The 12,223-nt window shown below is 49.0% G+C and overlaps 1 protein-coding gene across 2 annotated transcripts in view; it reads left to right on the forward strand.

Moving 5' to 3' along the window:
* The window catches only part of GNAL (G protein subunit alpha L), a 68,842-nt gene that overhangs the window by 9,309 nt on the left and 47,310 nt on the right, over positions 1-12,223 (forward strand). Inside the window, exons 1-4 of one of the 2 annotated variants that reach the window (XM_070361971.1) lie at positions 10,047-10,227; positions 10,444-10,516; positions 11,185-11,239; positions 11,518-11,637. In XM_070361971.1, the coding sequence (XP_070218072.1) occupies positions 10,086-10,227; positions 10,444-10,516; positions 11,185-11,239; positions 11,518-11,637 (390 nt within the window). In that variant the 5' untranslated portion in view covers positions 10,047-10,085. Of the gene's footprint in view, positions 1-10,046; positions 10,228-10,443; positions 10,517-11,184; positions 11,240-11,517; positions 11,638-12,223 lie in introns of those variants that run through there. The other variant, XM_070361974.1, reaches the window with a different exon arrangement.

Consider the following 12,223-nt stretch of genomic DNA (forward strand, 5'->3'; position numbering starts at 1 on the left):
TCTTCTCCAACACCACAGTTCAAAAGCATCAGTTCTTCGGCACTCAGCTTTCTTCACAGTCCAACTCTCACATCCATACATGACCACTGGAAAAACCATAGCGTTGACTAGATGGACCTTTGTTGGCAAAGTAATGTCTCTGCTTTTCAATATGCTATCTAGGTTGGTCATAACTTTCCTTCCAAGGAGTAGGCGTCTTTTAATTTCATGGCTGCAGTCACCATCTGCAGTGATTTTGGAGCTCAACCTCTGTCCATAGTTCTTCAGGCACTCTTTCTATCAGATCTAATGCCTTGAATCTATTTCTCACCTCCACTGTATAATCATAAGGGATTTGATTTAGGTCATACCTGAATGGTCTAGTGGTTTTCCCTACTTTCTTCAGCTTAAGTCTGAATTTGAAAATAAGGATTTCATGATCTGAGCCACAGCTCCTGGTCTTGTTTTTGCTGACTGTATAGAGTTTCTCCATCTTTGGCTACAAAGAATATAATCAATCTGATTTAAGTATCTGGTGATGTCCATGTGTACAGTCTTCTCTTGTGTTGTTGGAAGAGGGTGTTTGCTATGACCCGTGTGTTCCTTTGGCAAAACTCTATTAGCCTTTGTCCTGCTTCATTCTGTACTCCAATGCCAAATTTGCCTGTTACTCTATGTGTTTCTTGACTTCCTACTTTTGCATTCCAGTCCCCTATAATGAAAAGGACATCTTTGGGGGGGATGTTAGTTCTAGAAGGTCTTGTAGGTCTTCACAGAACTGTTCAACTTCAGCTTCTTCAGCATTACTGGTCAGGGCATAGACTTAGATTACTGTGATATTGAATGGTTTGCCTTGGAAACGAAGAGAGACCATTTCATCGTTTTTGAGATTGCATCCAAGTATGGCATTTCAGACTCTTTTGTTGACTATGATGGCTACTCCATTTCTTCTAAGGGATTCTTGCCCACAGCAGTAGATATGATGGTCATCTGAGTTAAATTAACCCATTCCAGTCCATTTTAGTTTGCTGATTCCTAAAATGTTGATGTTCACTGTTGCCATCTCCTGTTTGACCACTTCCAATTTGCCTTGATTCATGAACCTAACATTCCAGGTTCCTATGCAATATTGCTCTTTACAGCATTGGACTTTACTTCTATCACTAGTCACACCCACAACTGGGTGTTGTTTTTGCTTTGGCTCTGCCTCTTATTGGCATGGACATGTGGTGTTCCTATATTTATCAATGGCTTAGAATTCATGACTGACCTTAACTCTTTTGGTGCTGAAATCATCCCAGATTTGGTCAAATAGGAGTGCCTTTGGTCTGGCTCTGTGTTCTCAGGGACCTTCCCCATCATTTGAAAGCATATTCCTATTTTCTGGGCTTCTCTAGTGGCTCAGTTGGTAAAGAATCCACCTGCAATGCCGGAGTTCTGGGTTCAGTCCCTGGATTGGGAAGATCCCCTGGGGAAGGGAAAAGCTACCCACTCCAGTATTCTGGACTGGAGAATTCCATAAGCTGTATAGTCCTTGGGGACCCAAAGAGTTGGACACAACTGAGGGACTTTCTTTTTTCATTTTCTGTGTAACCATATTCCAGGTTCATCTTGTGACTCCACTGCCGCCACCTCAGAATCTGCCATTTCTCTGAGGAGTTCTGGCTCCTCTGGGTGGTGGGTGATGCTGAAGGCCAAGACTGGGCACTAGGTACACTCACAGCTACTAGTGTGTCTAACACCTGGGTGTTTTCAGCAGACAGAACAAGAGAATAAATGCATGTGTGTGCTATACATGTACACAGTCATACAACAGACACACATGTACATGCAGATAGTCACGGACAAACATATCTGACACTGTGAGCTCATTCCGATTGCTACAATTGCAGTCCATCCCACAGGTTTGCCTTGCCTTTCCCCACTCCATATTTGTGCTTTCTCTGTCTCTCTGAAAGTCCTGTTTCTCAGTAACCACCTCCACGCATGCCTCTGTCCTGTCAATCACGTATCTATGGGCTTGGGATCTGTCCGCACTCAGAGTCTACCTCTTGAACATTGGTCTTGAATTGACCTGTTGTTTAAATTCATCAAACAGTTCCTACCTAATGAAAAAATAAATAACAAATGACAACTACACACACTAGGCTCTTTCTCCCTGGTTCACAGTCTGCAAGCTTCAGGAAGAGCCCGTCCAACTTTCCTGGGAAAGGTCCATAGTTCCCACCTGTCACGGAGCAGGTTCAAGTTCTGTTGAACTTCATACACAAGTTGACATTCTATTACAAGAAAAACTGTTGCTTTAGACTCTGTAACTAAGCCAAATTCTAAAAGAAACCAGTTGCTAAGGCAACTGAGTGAAGAGTTAATGAATTCATCAGTCATTATATGCAGATTAACCTGCCCGCCTTCACAGGGAGATGGGCTTGTTTGATTTTTCCTTCCGGAAGAGAGAACGATGCAGATTTTTTCCCCACTTGTCAGAGTTCCTTCTGAAAAGGGCTCAGGCTTTGGGATCAGACAGGGCTCCACCCCGGTCAGGCCCCTTGGGACCTTCAGACCACAGCCTTCTCTGCAAAGTGTGGATAATCTCAAAGCTGTTGAGATGATCTTATCAGATGAGCTACTGGAAACAGAGCACCTTTCAGTGTCTTTTCTAAGAAAACGGAGGGTGACTTAGCACACATCCTCTAGGGGATCAAGTGACGTTTTCCTTCACATTCATAACTGACCACACACATCCCTCAGTATCCCACTGTGATCTCCACAGAACCCTGAGGACTTGAATGCAAGTCTGCTCCTCTCTACTGGCCCACTAAACTGCTTGAGATCAGCGACAAGGAATTCATCCTGGTAACCTCAAGGTCGCCTGAGTGTAGGGTTGGAAACCCGCTTTATGGTGAATGAGTGGTGTGCCTGGAGCCTCCTTCTGACTCTGGGCTCTGCGCCGCCACCTGCTGGTCAGAAACTATAACTGCAGGAGATGTTTGTAAGCAAGAACTGGCCCCCGTGTTAATTACAACATTCAGTTCAGTTCAGTTCAGTCGCTCAGTGGTGTCTGACTCTTTGCAACCCTATGAACCGCAGCACGCCAGGCCTCCCTGTCCATCACCAACTCCTGGAGTCCACCCAAACCCATGTCCATTGAGTTGGTGATGCCATCCAACCATCTCATCCTCTGTCGTCCCCTTCTCCTCCTGCCCTCAATCTTTCCCAGCATCAGAGTCTTTTCAAATGAGTCAGCTCTTCGCATCAGGTGGCCAAATACTGGAGTTTCAACTTCAACATGAGTCCTTCCAATGAACACCCAGGACTGATCTCCTTTAGGATAGACTGGTTGGATCACCTTGCAGTCCAAGGGACTCTCAAGAGTCTTCTCTAACACCACAGTTCAAAAGCATCAGTTCTTCAATGCTCAGCTTTCTTTATAGTCCAACTCTCACATCCATACATGACTACTGGAAAAACCATAGCCTTGACTAGATGGACCTTTGTTGACAAAGTAATGTCTCTGCTTTTTAATATGCTATCTAGGTTGGTCAAAACTATTACAACATTAACTGCCTCAAAACAAACAGTGGAAACCACTGTCATGATGAAGATCCTGAGTGTGAATTTTTTTTCTTGTTTTTGTAGTTAAACATATAATTTACCATCTTAACATTTTTCAGTATACAATTCAGTGGTCTTATGTACATTCATGGGGTATCCCTGATGGCTCAGCAGTGTGCTTTGCTGTGGAAGAGAAATTATTTCCATAAATGCTACAATATTTGATTGCAGAGTGCTGTGTACAGAAAGGGAAAGGTGAAAATATTTCCCTACTTTTCTATTTAACAATGTTAAAAAAAAAAAAAAGATGTTTAAAGTGTGTTGTGATTAGGTCATGGAGCAAGCTTTGCTGCTGAGAATGAAGATAATCCACATGGACCATTTCCACCGAGACCCTAAGAAAAGAAAGAGAGAAAACAGCTGCAAAGTGCTAAAAGGCACGAGGCAGCACAAGAGCCATGTCTGCCCCGGCCATGCAGCCGCCCCCACGCTGACCCCACTGAGTCTGTTTGCAAAACAGGCACAGCTTTTAGTTTCCTGGGTCCATATCACTGCATCGAGTCAGGACTGCTGGCCTTTCTCACTCTGCTTTGTTCCTCCTCTTTTAAATCTTTCAATATTCCTGCTCCTAATGTCTTAGAATGCAGTTTTAACCTTTAGTAACCTCTACAGTATAAAATGCTAGAAAGAAAGAAAGTGAAGTCACTCAGTCGTGTTTGACTCTTTGCAACCCCATGGACTGTAGCCCGCCAGGCTCCTCCATCCATGGGATTTTCCAGGCAAGAATACTGGAGTGAGTTGCCACTTCCTTCTCCAGGGGATCTTCCCAACCCAGGGATCGAACCCAGGTCTCCCACATTGCAGACAGACTGTCTACCATCTGAGCCACATCTGTAGTTAGTACATAAAAGAGGAGACTGCACCAGTTAACAGACATCACCATGTGTTTTCTCCAAAGATGGTAGTTCTAACATTTTATTCTGAGAAATCCTTTAAAACATCTGTATGGTACCACAGTCTTTCATCTACAGGGGTGTATGGTCAGGCCACTCAAGATAGATGTTCTCTTGCTCTCTGTACATCCCCTGCCCAACCAGGGTCTGCTTTTGCTGCTGCTTAGTCACTCCAGCCATGTCCAACTCTGTTCAACCCTAAGGACTGCAGCCTGCCAGGCTCCTCTGCCCATGGGATTCTCCAGGCAAGAAGACTGGAGTGAGTCGCCACGACCTCCTCCAGGGCATCTTGCCAACCCAGGGATTGAACCCTGGTCTCCCACATTGCAGGCAGATTCTTTACCACTGAGTGAGCAGGGAAGTCCCATAAAATGCTAGACCAGTTATTAAAAAAAAACATTGATTTTTTAAATTTAATTCAATATATCCGCTATTTTGTGCTCCACAGCATTCTGGTCACTTTTCAAATGAGCTCAGCGTCTCCTGAATCCAGGCCTGAGGTGATGTGAGACAGTTCCTTTGAATTTTTTTCATCTTGTTGTTAATTAAATTTCTGTGGAGGGCCTCCTTATATAACGGAAAACGAATTTTGTTCCCATTGCTATCAGAGATTTAGGCCCAGCTAACCAGAGAAGGCAATGGCACCCCACTCCAGTACTCTTGCCTGGAAAATCCCATGGACAGAGGAACCTGGAAGGCTGCAGTCCATGGGGTTGCTGAGGGTCGGACATGACTGAGCGACTTGCCTTTCACTTTTCACTTTCATGCACTGGAGAAGGAAATGGCAACCCACTCCAGTGTTCTTGCCTGGAGAATCCCAGGGACGGGGGAGCCTGGTGGGCTGCTGTCTATGGGGTTGCACAGAGTCGGACACGACTGAAGTGACTTAGCAGCAGCAGCAGCAACCAGAGAATAGTTGTCAACTTTTGGACATCTGCCAGCTTCAATGGCAGGGGGAGGGGCTGAAACAAAAAACAAATTTCAAAATCGTTATTCAAAATTCACAAATTAAGTACAAAAGAAATTCAAATAATTCAACTTTCAAATGCACTCGGGGGCTTCTCTGGTAGCTCAGCTGGTAAAGAACCTTCCTGCAATGCAGGAGGCTTGGGTTTGATCCCTGGGTTGGGAAGATCCCCTGCAGAAGGGAACAGCTACCCACTCCAGTATTCTTGCCTGGGGAATTCCATGAACAGAGGAGCCTGGCAGGCTACAGTCCATGGGGTCACAAAGAGTCTGATATGACTGAGCCACTTTCACTTTCACAAGACTCCTTGTCTCTTCACATCAACAAGAGCAGGAAAAACCACTTTGTTTCACATTTGCCCTTTCACCCTAAACTCCATGTCTTCTCAACCCTCCTCCTTGCCTGGGGCCTCCCCTCACCCCAGCATCCCCCCACCTGGCTGCCCCCTCAGCAGCCCTTCACATCCGCAGGTGGGCGTGCGCTGCAAGGAGGAGGGTGGTGATGCTGCTGCGATGCCGTTGCTTGGCAACAGATGCCGGCATCACCCGCTCCCAGCTGCTCCCCAACAGCCGCTGCTGTGTTCCAGGTGAGCCAGCTGGGATCCGGATTCTGAGCCCAGGGTTCAAAGCTCAAAGGAGGACTGGTCGCCTAGACCAGACTAGGAAAAGGCCACATGACTGGTTTTTAAGTGTCTTCACCTCCTACCTGATAATTGACTGTGCAAAGATCACCTTGGTATTTCTCATCAGAAATGTTGCATTGCTGTGTAAACAAGTTGCTTTTATGTTTTGGACTGGTTCCCAGGTGGCTAGGTGGTAAAGAACATGCCTGCCAATGCAGGAGGTGCGGGTTCCATCCCTGGGTTGGGAAGATGCCCTGGAGAAGGAAATGGCAACCCACTCCAGTGTCCTTGCCTGGAGAATTCCATGGACAGAGGAGGCTGGCGAGCTACAATCCATGGGATAGCAAAAGAGTCGGGAGACGACTAAGTGACTACACAACAACAACAACAGTGTTCTGTGGATGGACAGTGCAGATGCTGCAGCCAGGCTGCAAAGGTTTAGATCCCATACACACCTCTTATTCACCCTCTAGCATTCTATGAAACAACAGTCACAATAGTTCCTTTTAGGGTTATTGCAAATACTAAATAAACCACTCCATGGAAAGGATTTAGCTCAGTGCCAGCAATCACTGGGTAAGTCATAGAAATGAGTTATTTTAATTCTAATTCCTAAATTTGACCAAGTGAAAACTTTTGCTATATTTTTTAGGGTTACAGGTTCTTATTTCTCCCCTTTATCAGTTTCCCTGATGGCTCAGATGGAAAGAATTCGCCTGCAAAGCAGGAGACCTGGGTTCGATCCCGGGTTAGGAAGATCCCCTGGAGGAGGTCATGGCAACCCACTCCAGTATTCTTGCCTGAGAAGCCTGGCGGGTTGCAGTCCATGGGGTCACAGAGTTGAACACGATTGAGTGACTAAGCACAGCAAGTTTCCAGGGGATATGTTTTGTCCCCTTCTCTTCCAGCTAACAATTTTATAGACACCTTGAAAAAATAGACATATCTTGAAAACACATCCACCTTGAAAAAATATAAGAAAAAATAGACATATCCCTTAAAACATCCCACCACACTCTGCTGTTTGTGCACCTGTTCTCACCTCTCACTGCCCCGCCCACCACCTTCCATGATATGTTGTGTATATTTACCAAAATAAGGTAAATATTTGTGTTAACACAAAGAGGGAGGCCTCAGAACACTGCTGAATAGTGTCCTTTCACAAGCTGAAAAGTCCTTTAACAGCTCATCCTGTGTCTTTGCTTCTGCCCTGACAGAAAGAAAGCTTCGCTGCTTTTGTTTTTGAAAGAGTATTCCTATATGGATACGGTGCTAAACTGGACAGGTATCTTATGAATTTAAAATCTGATGGTGAAATTCCTTTCATAAGAACCTACACTTGGAGTTATCTTTGGCTTTCGGGAATTCATTCATACATCCATCCAATGAAGACTCGTGGGGCCTCTCCTTCCTTGGCCAGGCACTGAACCGGGCACAGCAAAGCAGGTGCTGAGGGCAGGCTCCGCCCTGGCCCTCACTGAGCCCAAGTCCAGTGGACTTTTGAAAGAGCAGTAAACAAACCATTACAGCAAGTCTCCCAGACAGAGAAGCACACAAGTGCCCACATTATGTCCTGGGGTGTTCACGCACAGGGGCCGAAGGGGGACTGGAGCAGCTCCAGGAAGCATGGACGTGAGTGCTCAAGCTGCACTGCTGCTGCTGCTGCTAAGTCGCTTCAGTCGTGTCCGACTCTGTGTGACCCCATAGACAGCAGCCCACCAGGCTCCCCCGTCCCTGGGATTCTCCAGGCAAGAACACTGGAGTGGGTTGCCATTTCCTTTTCTAATGCATGAAAGTGAAAAGTGAAAGTGAAGTCACGCAGTTGTGTACGACTCTTTGCGACCCCATGGACTGCAGCCTACCAGGCTCCTCCGTCCATGGGATTTTCCAAGCAAGAGTACTGGAGTGGGGTGCCATTGCCTTCTCCATCAAGGTGCACAGTTTACCCGAAAACGGTCTTGATGGACCATGGCTGGGGACTTGGGGGTGGTGGGGACAGTGATGTGGTCAGATCTGCATTGTCACTGTGGCAACTGTGCAGAGAGGCAGGAGTAAGTGAGCAGAAGGCCACTGCTGACATCCAGGCTGGACAGTGACCATGGCAATGGCAGATGGGGTGGAAAGAACAGGAGCGATGTTTAGGAAAGGCACCCAAAGGAACACAGTGACTGGGTTTGCAAGAAGGAAAAGGAGGGGATCAAACCATGTCCTGGTTCGGGAAATCAGGGACCTTATTCACAGAGACAGAGAGAGGAGCGGCTGGAGGTGTGGGTGGGCAAGGGAATGAGCTCAGATCTCGGTCTGGTCCGGTCCGTAGGTCCGTAGAACCGAAGATCCTGGGAGGCCCCGATGTGGAGGTGTGCTTGGGGCGCTGCGGACAGGAGGGGGCTGGGCTGGGGCTGAGGCGCCTGCTCCCGGTGGAGGGGGAGGGAAATTCAAGGACATGGTCGGGGGGAGGAGGAAGGAGTCTCCAGGAGAGTTAGAGAAGGTCAAGACCACAGTTCCTGGGGGAAGGCTGACCCCGGGGTCCACTGATGGCTCCGAGAGAGAGTATTTCAGTGAAGAGTGGGTCGAAGCCCGACCGCAGGAGCTGAAGTGTGAACCGAGGTAGGGTGAACCGCCCGGGGCGGGGGGAGTCAGTCCTAGGTTTTAACTCGGAGCCCGTGGGCAGCAAGACACGGTGGGGTGCAAGTATGGCCTAGAGGGCCGTCGGTGTCAAAACGTCAGACTGGACGGAGTTGACGGTGTTTGTCCGCTGGAGAAGAAAGAGCGGGAAGCCGGGTGAGGCCCGCGGAGCGCTGGGCCCAGGAGGCCAGGCGTGGGGACCGCGAGGGAACGTCAGGGCTGGAGGGGGACTGGACAGCAGAGCCAAGAGGAGCCCTGAGAGGAACTGGCGCGCGCTGCCAGGGTCCCGAGCCTGGAGACTCACAGCGGGGTGATCCCCCGCGTCCAGCAGCGAGGATGCCGAGCACGTCCAGTAGCGGGACGTCCAGCAGCGGGAGAGTGACTGGCTGGCACCCGCGCAACAGGTGGGAACGAGCAGCCGCCCTCACTGGTTCTGGCGGCGGAGCCAGGCTCGGGGCCACGGCGTCTTGCAGAAAAGTAGCCAAGCTGCTCAGAGCGCGCGGAGGAGAGCCGGGGGCGAGAGGCGGCGTGGGAGCGCTGGAACCGTCTAGAACGGGAACGAGGGGAGGCGGGGTGCCTGAGCCCGCCACGGACCCTCCCCCTGATAGAATATGTATGATCCAGCACGAGGCCTCGCCCGCCGCGAGCCGGAGGCGGTGCGGGATCGCGGGAGCGCACGCCCAGACCCAGAGCCGCTCGGGCTGCGAAGGAGCCGCGCGCGCCGCGTCCGGACCGCACGCGGGTGAGCCTCCGCGGTTCCCTTTGAGGGCGGCCGCCACCCTTCCAGATCCCAGGACCCCCTGCCCCGCCGCCCTGAGTCGGCTCCTTTTCCCCGCCGCGAGGAGGCCTCAGGGGCTCGGAGCTGGGATGGGGCGCGGATGGCCGACAGGTGCCCACAATCACTGGCGGGGACCCGGCGCGCACCGTCCCACCGCGCCTTGCTCGGCCGCCACCGGCGGGGCCCAGGCACCCGGCAGAGCGTCCATGCTCCGGTCCCCCTAGGCGCTCCCCAGCAGCTCATCGGGCGCGCGGAGAGGGGCGCGCGGGGCGCGGGGAGGGCCAGCGCCACCCGGCCGGCTCCGGAGGACCGGCGCTCTCCGCCTTGTCTCCGCTTACTGCTGTTTATCCAGCAGATCATTCTAAACAATTGTCTTTAAAAAGCAGTTGGCTCCGCGCGTCTTCTTTGTGTTCTCTGAGTTGGGAGCTCGCGGTGGGCACGGGGAGGGAGAAGAAACGCCTACTCTGGTCGGAAAACACCGAGAGACCGGAACGTCTCTTTCAACAGCGAGGAAGAGAGGCCGCCGCAGGGTCTACACACACCTACAGCTGTCTGCCGCCTTTTGTGCAAATTCCTAACCGTGCCTGAGGTCCACGCGAGCGGGCAGGCATGGGGTGTTTGGGCAACAGCAAGACGTCAGAAGACCAGGGCGTCGATGAAAAGGAGCGGCGCGAGGCCAACAAGAAGATCGAGAAGCAGTTGCAAAAGGAGCGGCTGGCTTACAAAGCGACTCACCGCCTACTGCTGCTGGGTAAGGCCCGGGGGTGCGCGGCGGCGCCTGGCCAGAGCGGAGCGCACGGCCTGCGGCTCATAGAGGGCCGGGCTGCGAGGCCAGCGCCCCCGCCGACAGCGAGCGCGCGCCTGAAGACGCCCGCGCGCGGGCAGGACGCTTGTGCGTCTCTGGTGGCGGGAGAGATGGGCACGGTCTCCAGCCCCTGGTCACAGCGTTCTCTCTGTGTATTTTCAGGAGCTGGTGAGTCTGGGAAAAGCACTATCGTCAAGCAAATGAGGATCCTGCACGTCAACGGATTTAATCCAGAGTAAGGAATGACCCATTCCGGGTTTGTTTCCCAACCACATGCAAACTTTGTCCCTTCTCTCCCGGCCTCCCCAAAAATGTTCTCTCTAAACAGTTAATTTGATCTTTGAGTCAGCCTTTAAGGACAGAAAATATAGACGCGAGTTGTTGAATTTGGCATATTTAAGCAAATCCTTCCTCTGGTGGTGCCTACATCAAAATATTTACTTAACAAAGTATGATTTATTAGATACTCGAGGTATTGATCTGTGTTATTACTATTGCTATGATCTCACTTAATGTGTCAATATATACTTCTCCCTGTGTCTGCATCTATTTCAATTCAACATATGGATAGATTCAAATAAGATATGTTTGCAAGTGTAGCCCTGTATTTTTGGTAACAGTAGCCATGACCATTTTACCTTGTTATGTTTAACCTGTGTGGTTGTCTAGAGCTAGAGTCTGTGGTGCGTCCCTTCAAATTTATTTAGAGTCCAAACCTGTAAAGGTAGGTATTTTTCTTGCCCAGATTGAAAAAAAGAAACAACTTTTCACTGTTGTCCTGGGGCTAATGTTGAAGTCTAGTGGTACTATGTTAGCCCCACTGCATCTGGGAATCTAAAGCTTCATTCAGCATTCAACCAGCTGTGCAGAAAGTTAATTAATAGCCATTCTCTTTTCACACAGAGAGAAGAAACAGAAAATTCTGGACATCCGGAAAAACGTTAAGGATGCTATTGTGGTAAGGATTTTGTTTTGTTTTTGGCCAAGCTGTGCAGCATGAGGGATCTTACTTCCCCTACCAGAGATTGAACCCATGCCTCCTGATTTGGGAGCATTGGCGCCTCAAATACTGGACCATCAGGGAAGTCCCAGGAATTTCCTAAATATTTGTTCAGTGAAAAGATTGTGTCCTCTGCTCCCTCAAACGGTATACACAGAAATCACAGACTAGATTATCACACATGGAGCCTAAATGGTGTATTTATCCATACATTCTTTTCCTTCATTCCACTGTAGACAATTGTGTCGGCAATGAGTACCATAATTCCCCCCGTTCCACTGGCCAACCCAGAAAACCAGTTTCGATCAGACTATATCAAGAGCATTGCCCCCATCACTGACTTTGAATATTCCCAGGTAAGTAATCCTTACTGAAGTATTTTAAACGGTGCAAGATGGAACAGTTGTTAACCAGGTGGCTTACTGAGAACCAGTGTAAATGCTATTTCATTATTGACTTTCTTCAAAATTCTAGTTCTCTGCCTGGAAGAAATGCTTCCTTGTAGACCAAAATATTAACACGTGTTAAAAGTAGTAATAAAGATAATAAGATTGTAAGAAATGTTTTAATGAGCATGTTGGTGCGGGTGATGATCAGGAAGACAGCATACCTCTAAGAAATACTGGTGGTGCTTTTACCCCTGCGTATTTCTAAATCAACAATTATGCCGTTTCCCATATAACAGAAGAGTAAAAATTGTATGAGCAGAAGTGCTTTATGGTATGTGATCATACCCTTGGGAGTAAGAGAACAGAACCCAGTTTACTCTTAAGATGGGGGTTCTTCAGCTCACATGAGGGGCGCAGACCAGATGTAGGTCACACCTGGATCACTTCTGAATGTCGACTGTCTCCTGGGAAAATGTAATTCCTTTCATGTCCGCAGAATTTTGGGCTGCTTTTTTGATCACTTGGATAGCACTGTTGCTTATGTGAGAGGGTG

This window comes from Bos mutus, chromosome 24 (genome assembly GCF_027580195.1).
Source record: "Bos mutus isolate GX-2022 chromosome 24, NWIPB_WYAK_1.1, whole genome shotgun sequence".
Taxonomy (NCBI): domain Eukaryota; kingdom Metazoa; phylum Chordata; class Mammalia; order Artiodactyla; family Bovidae; genus Bos; species Bos mutus.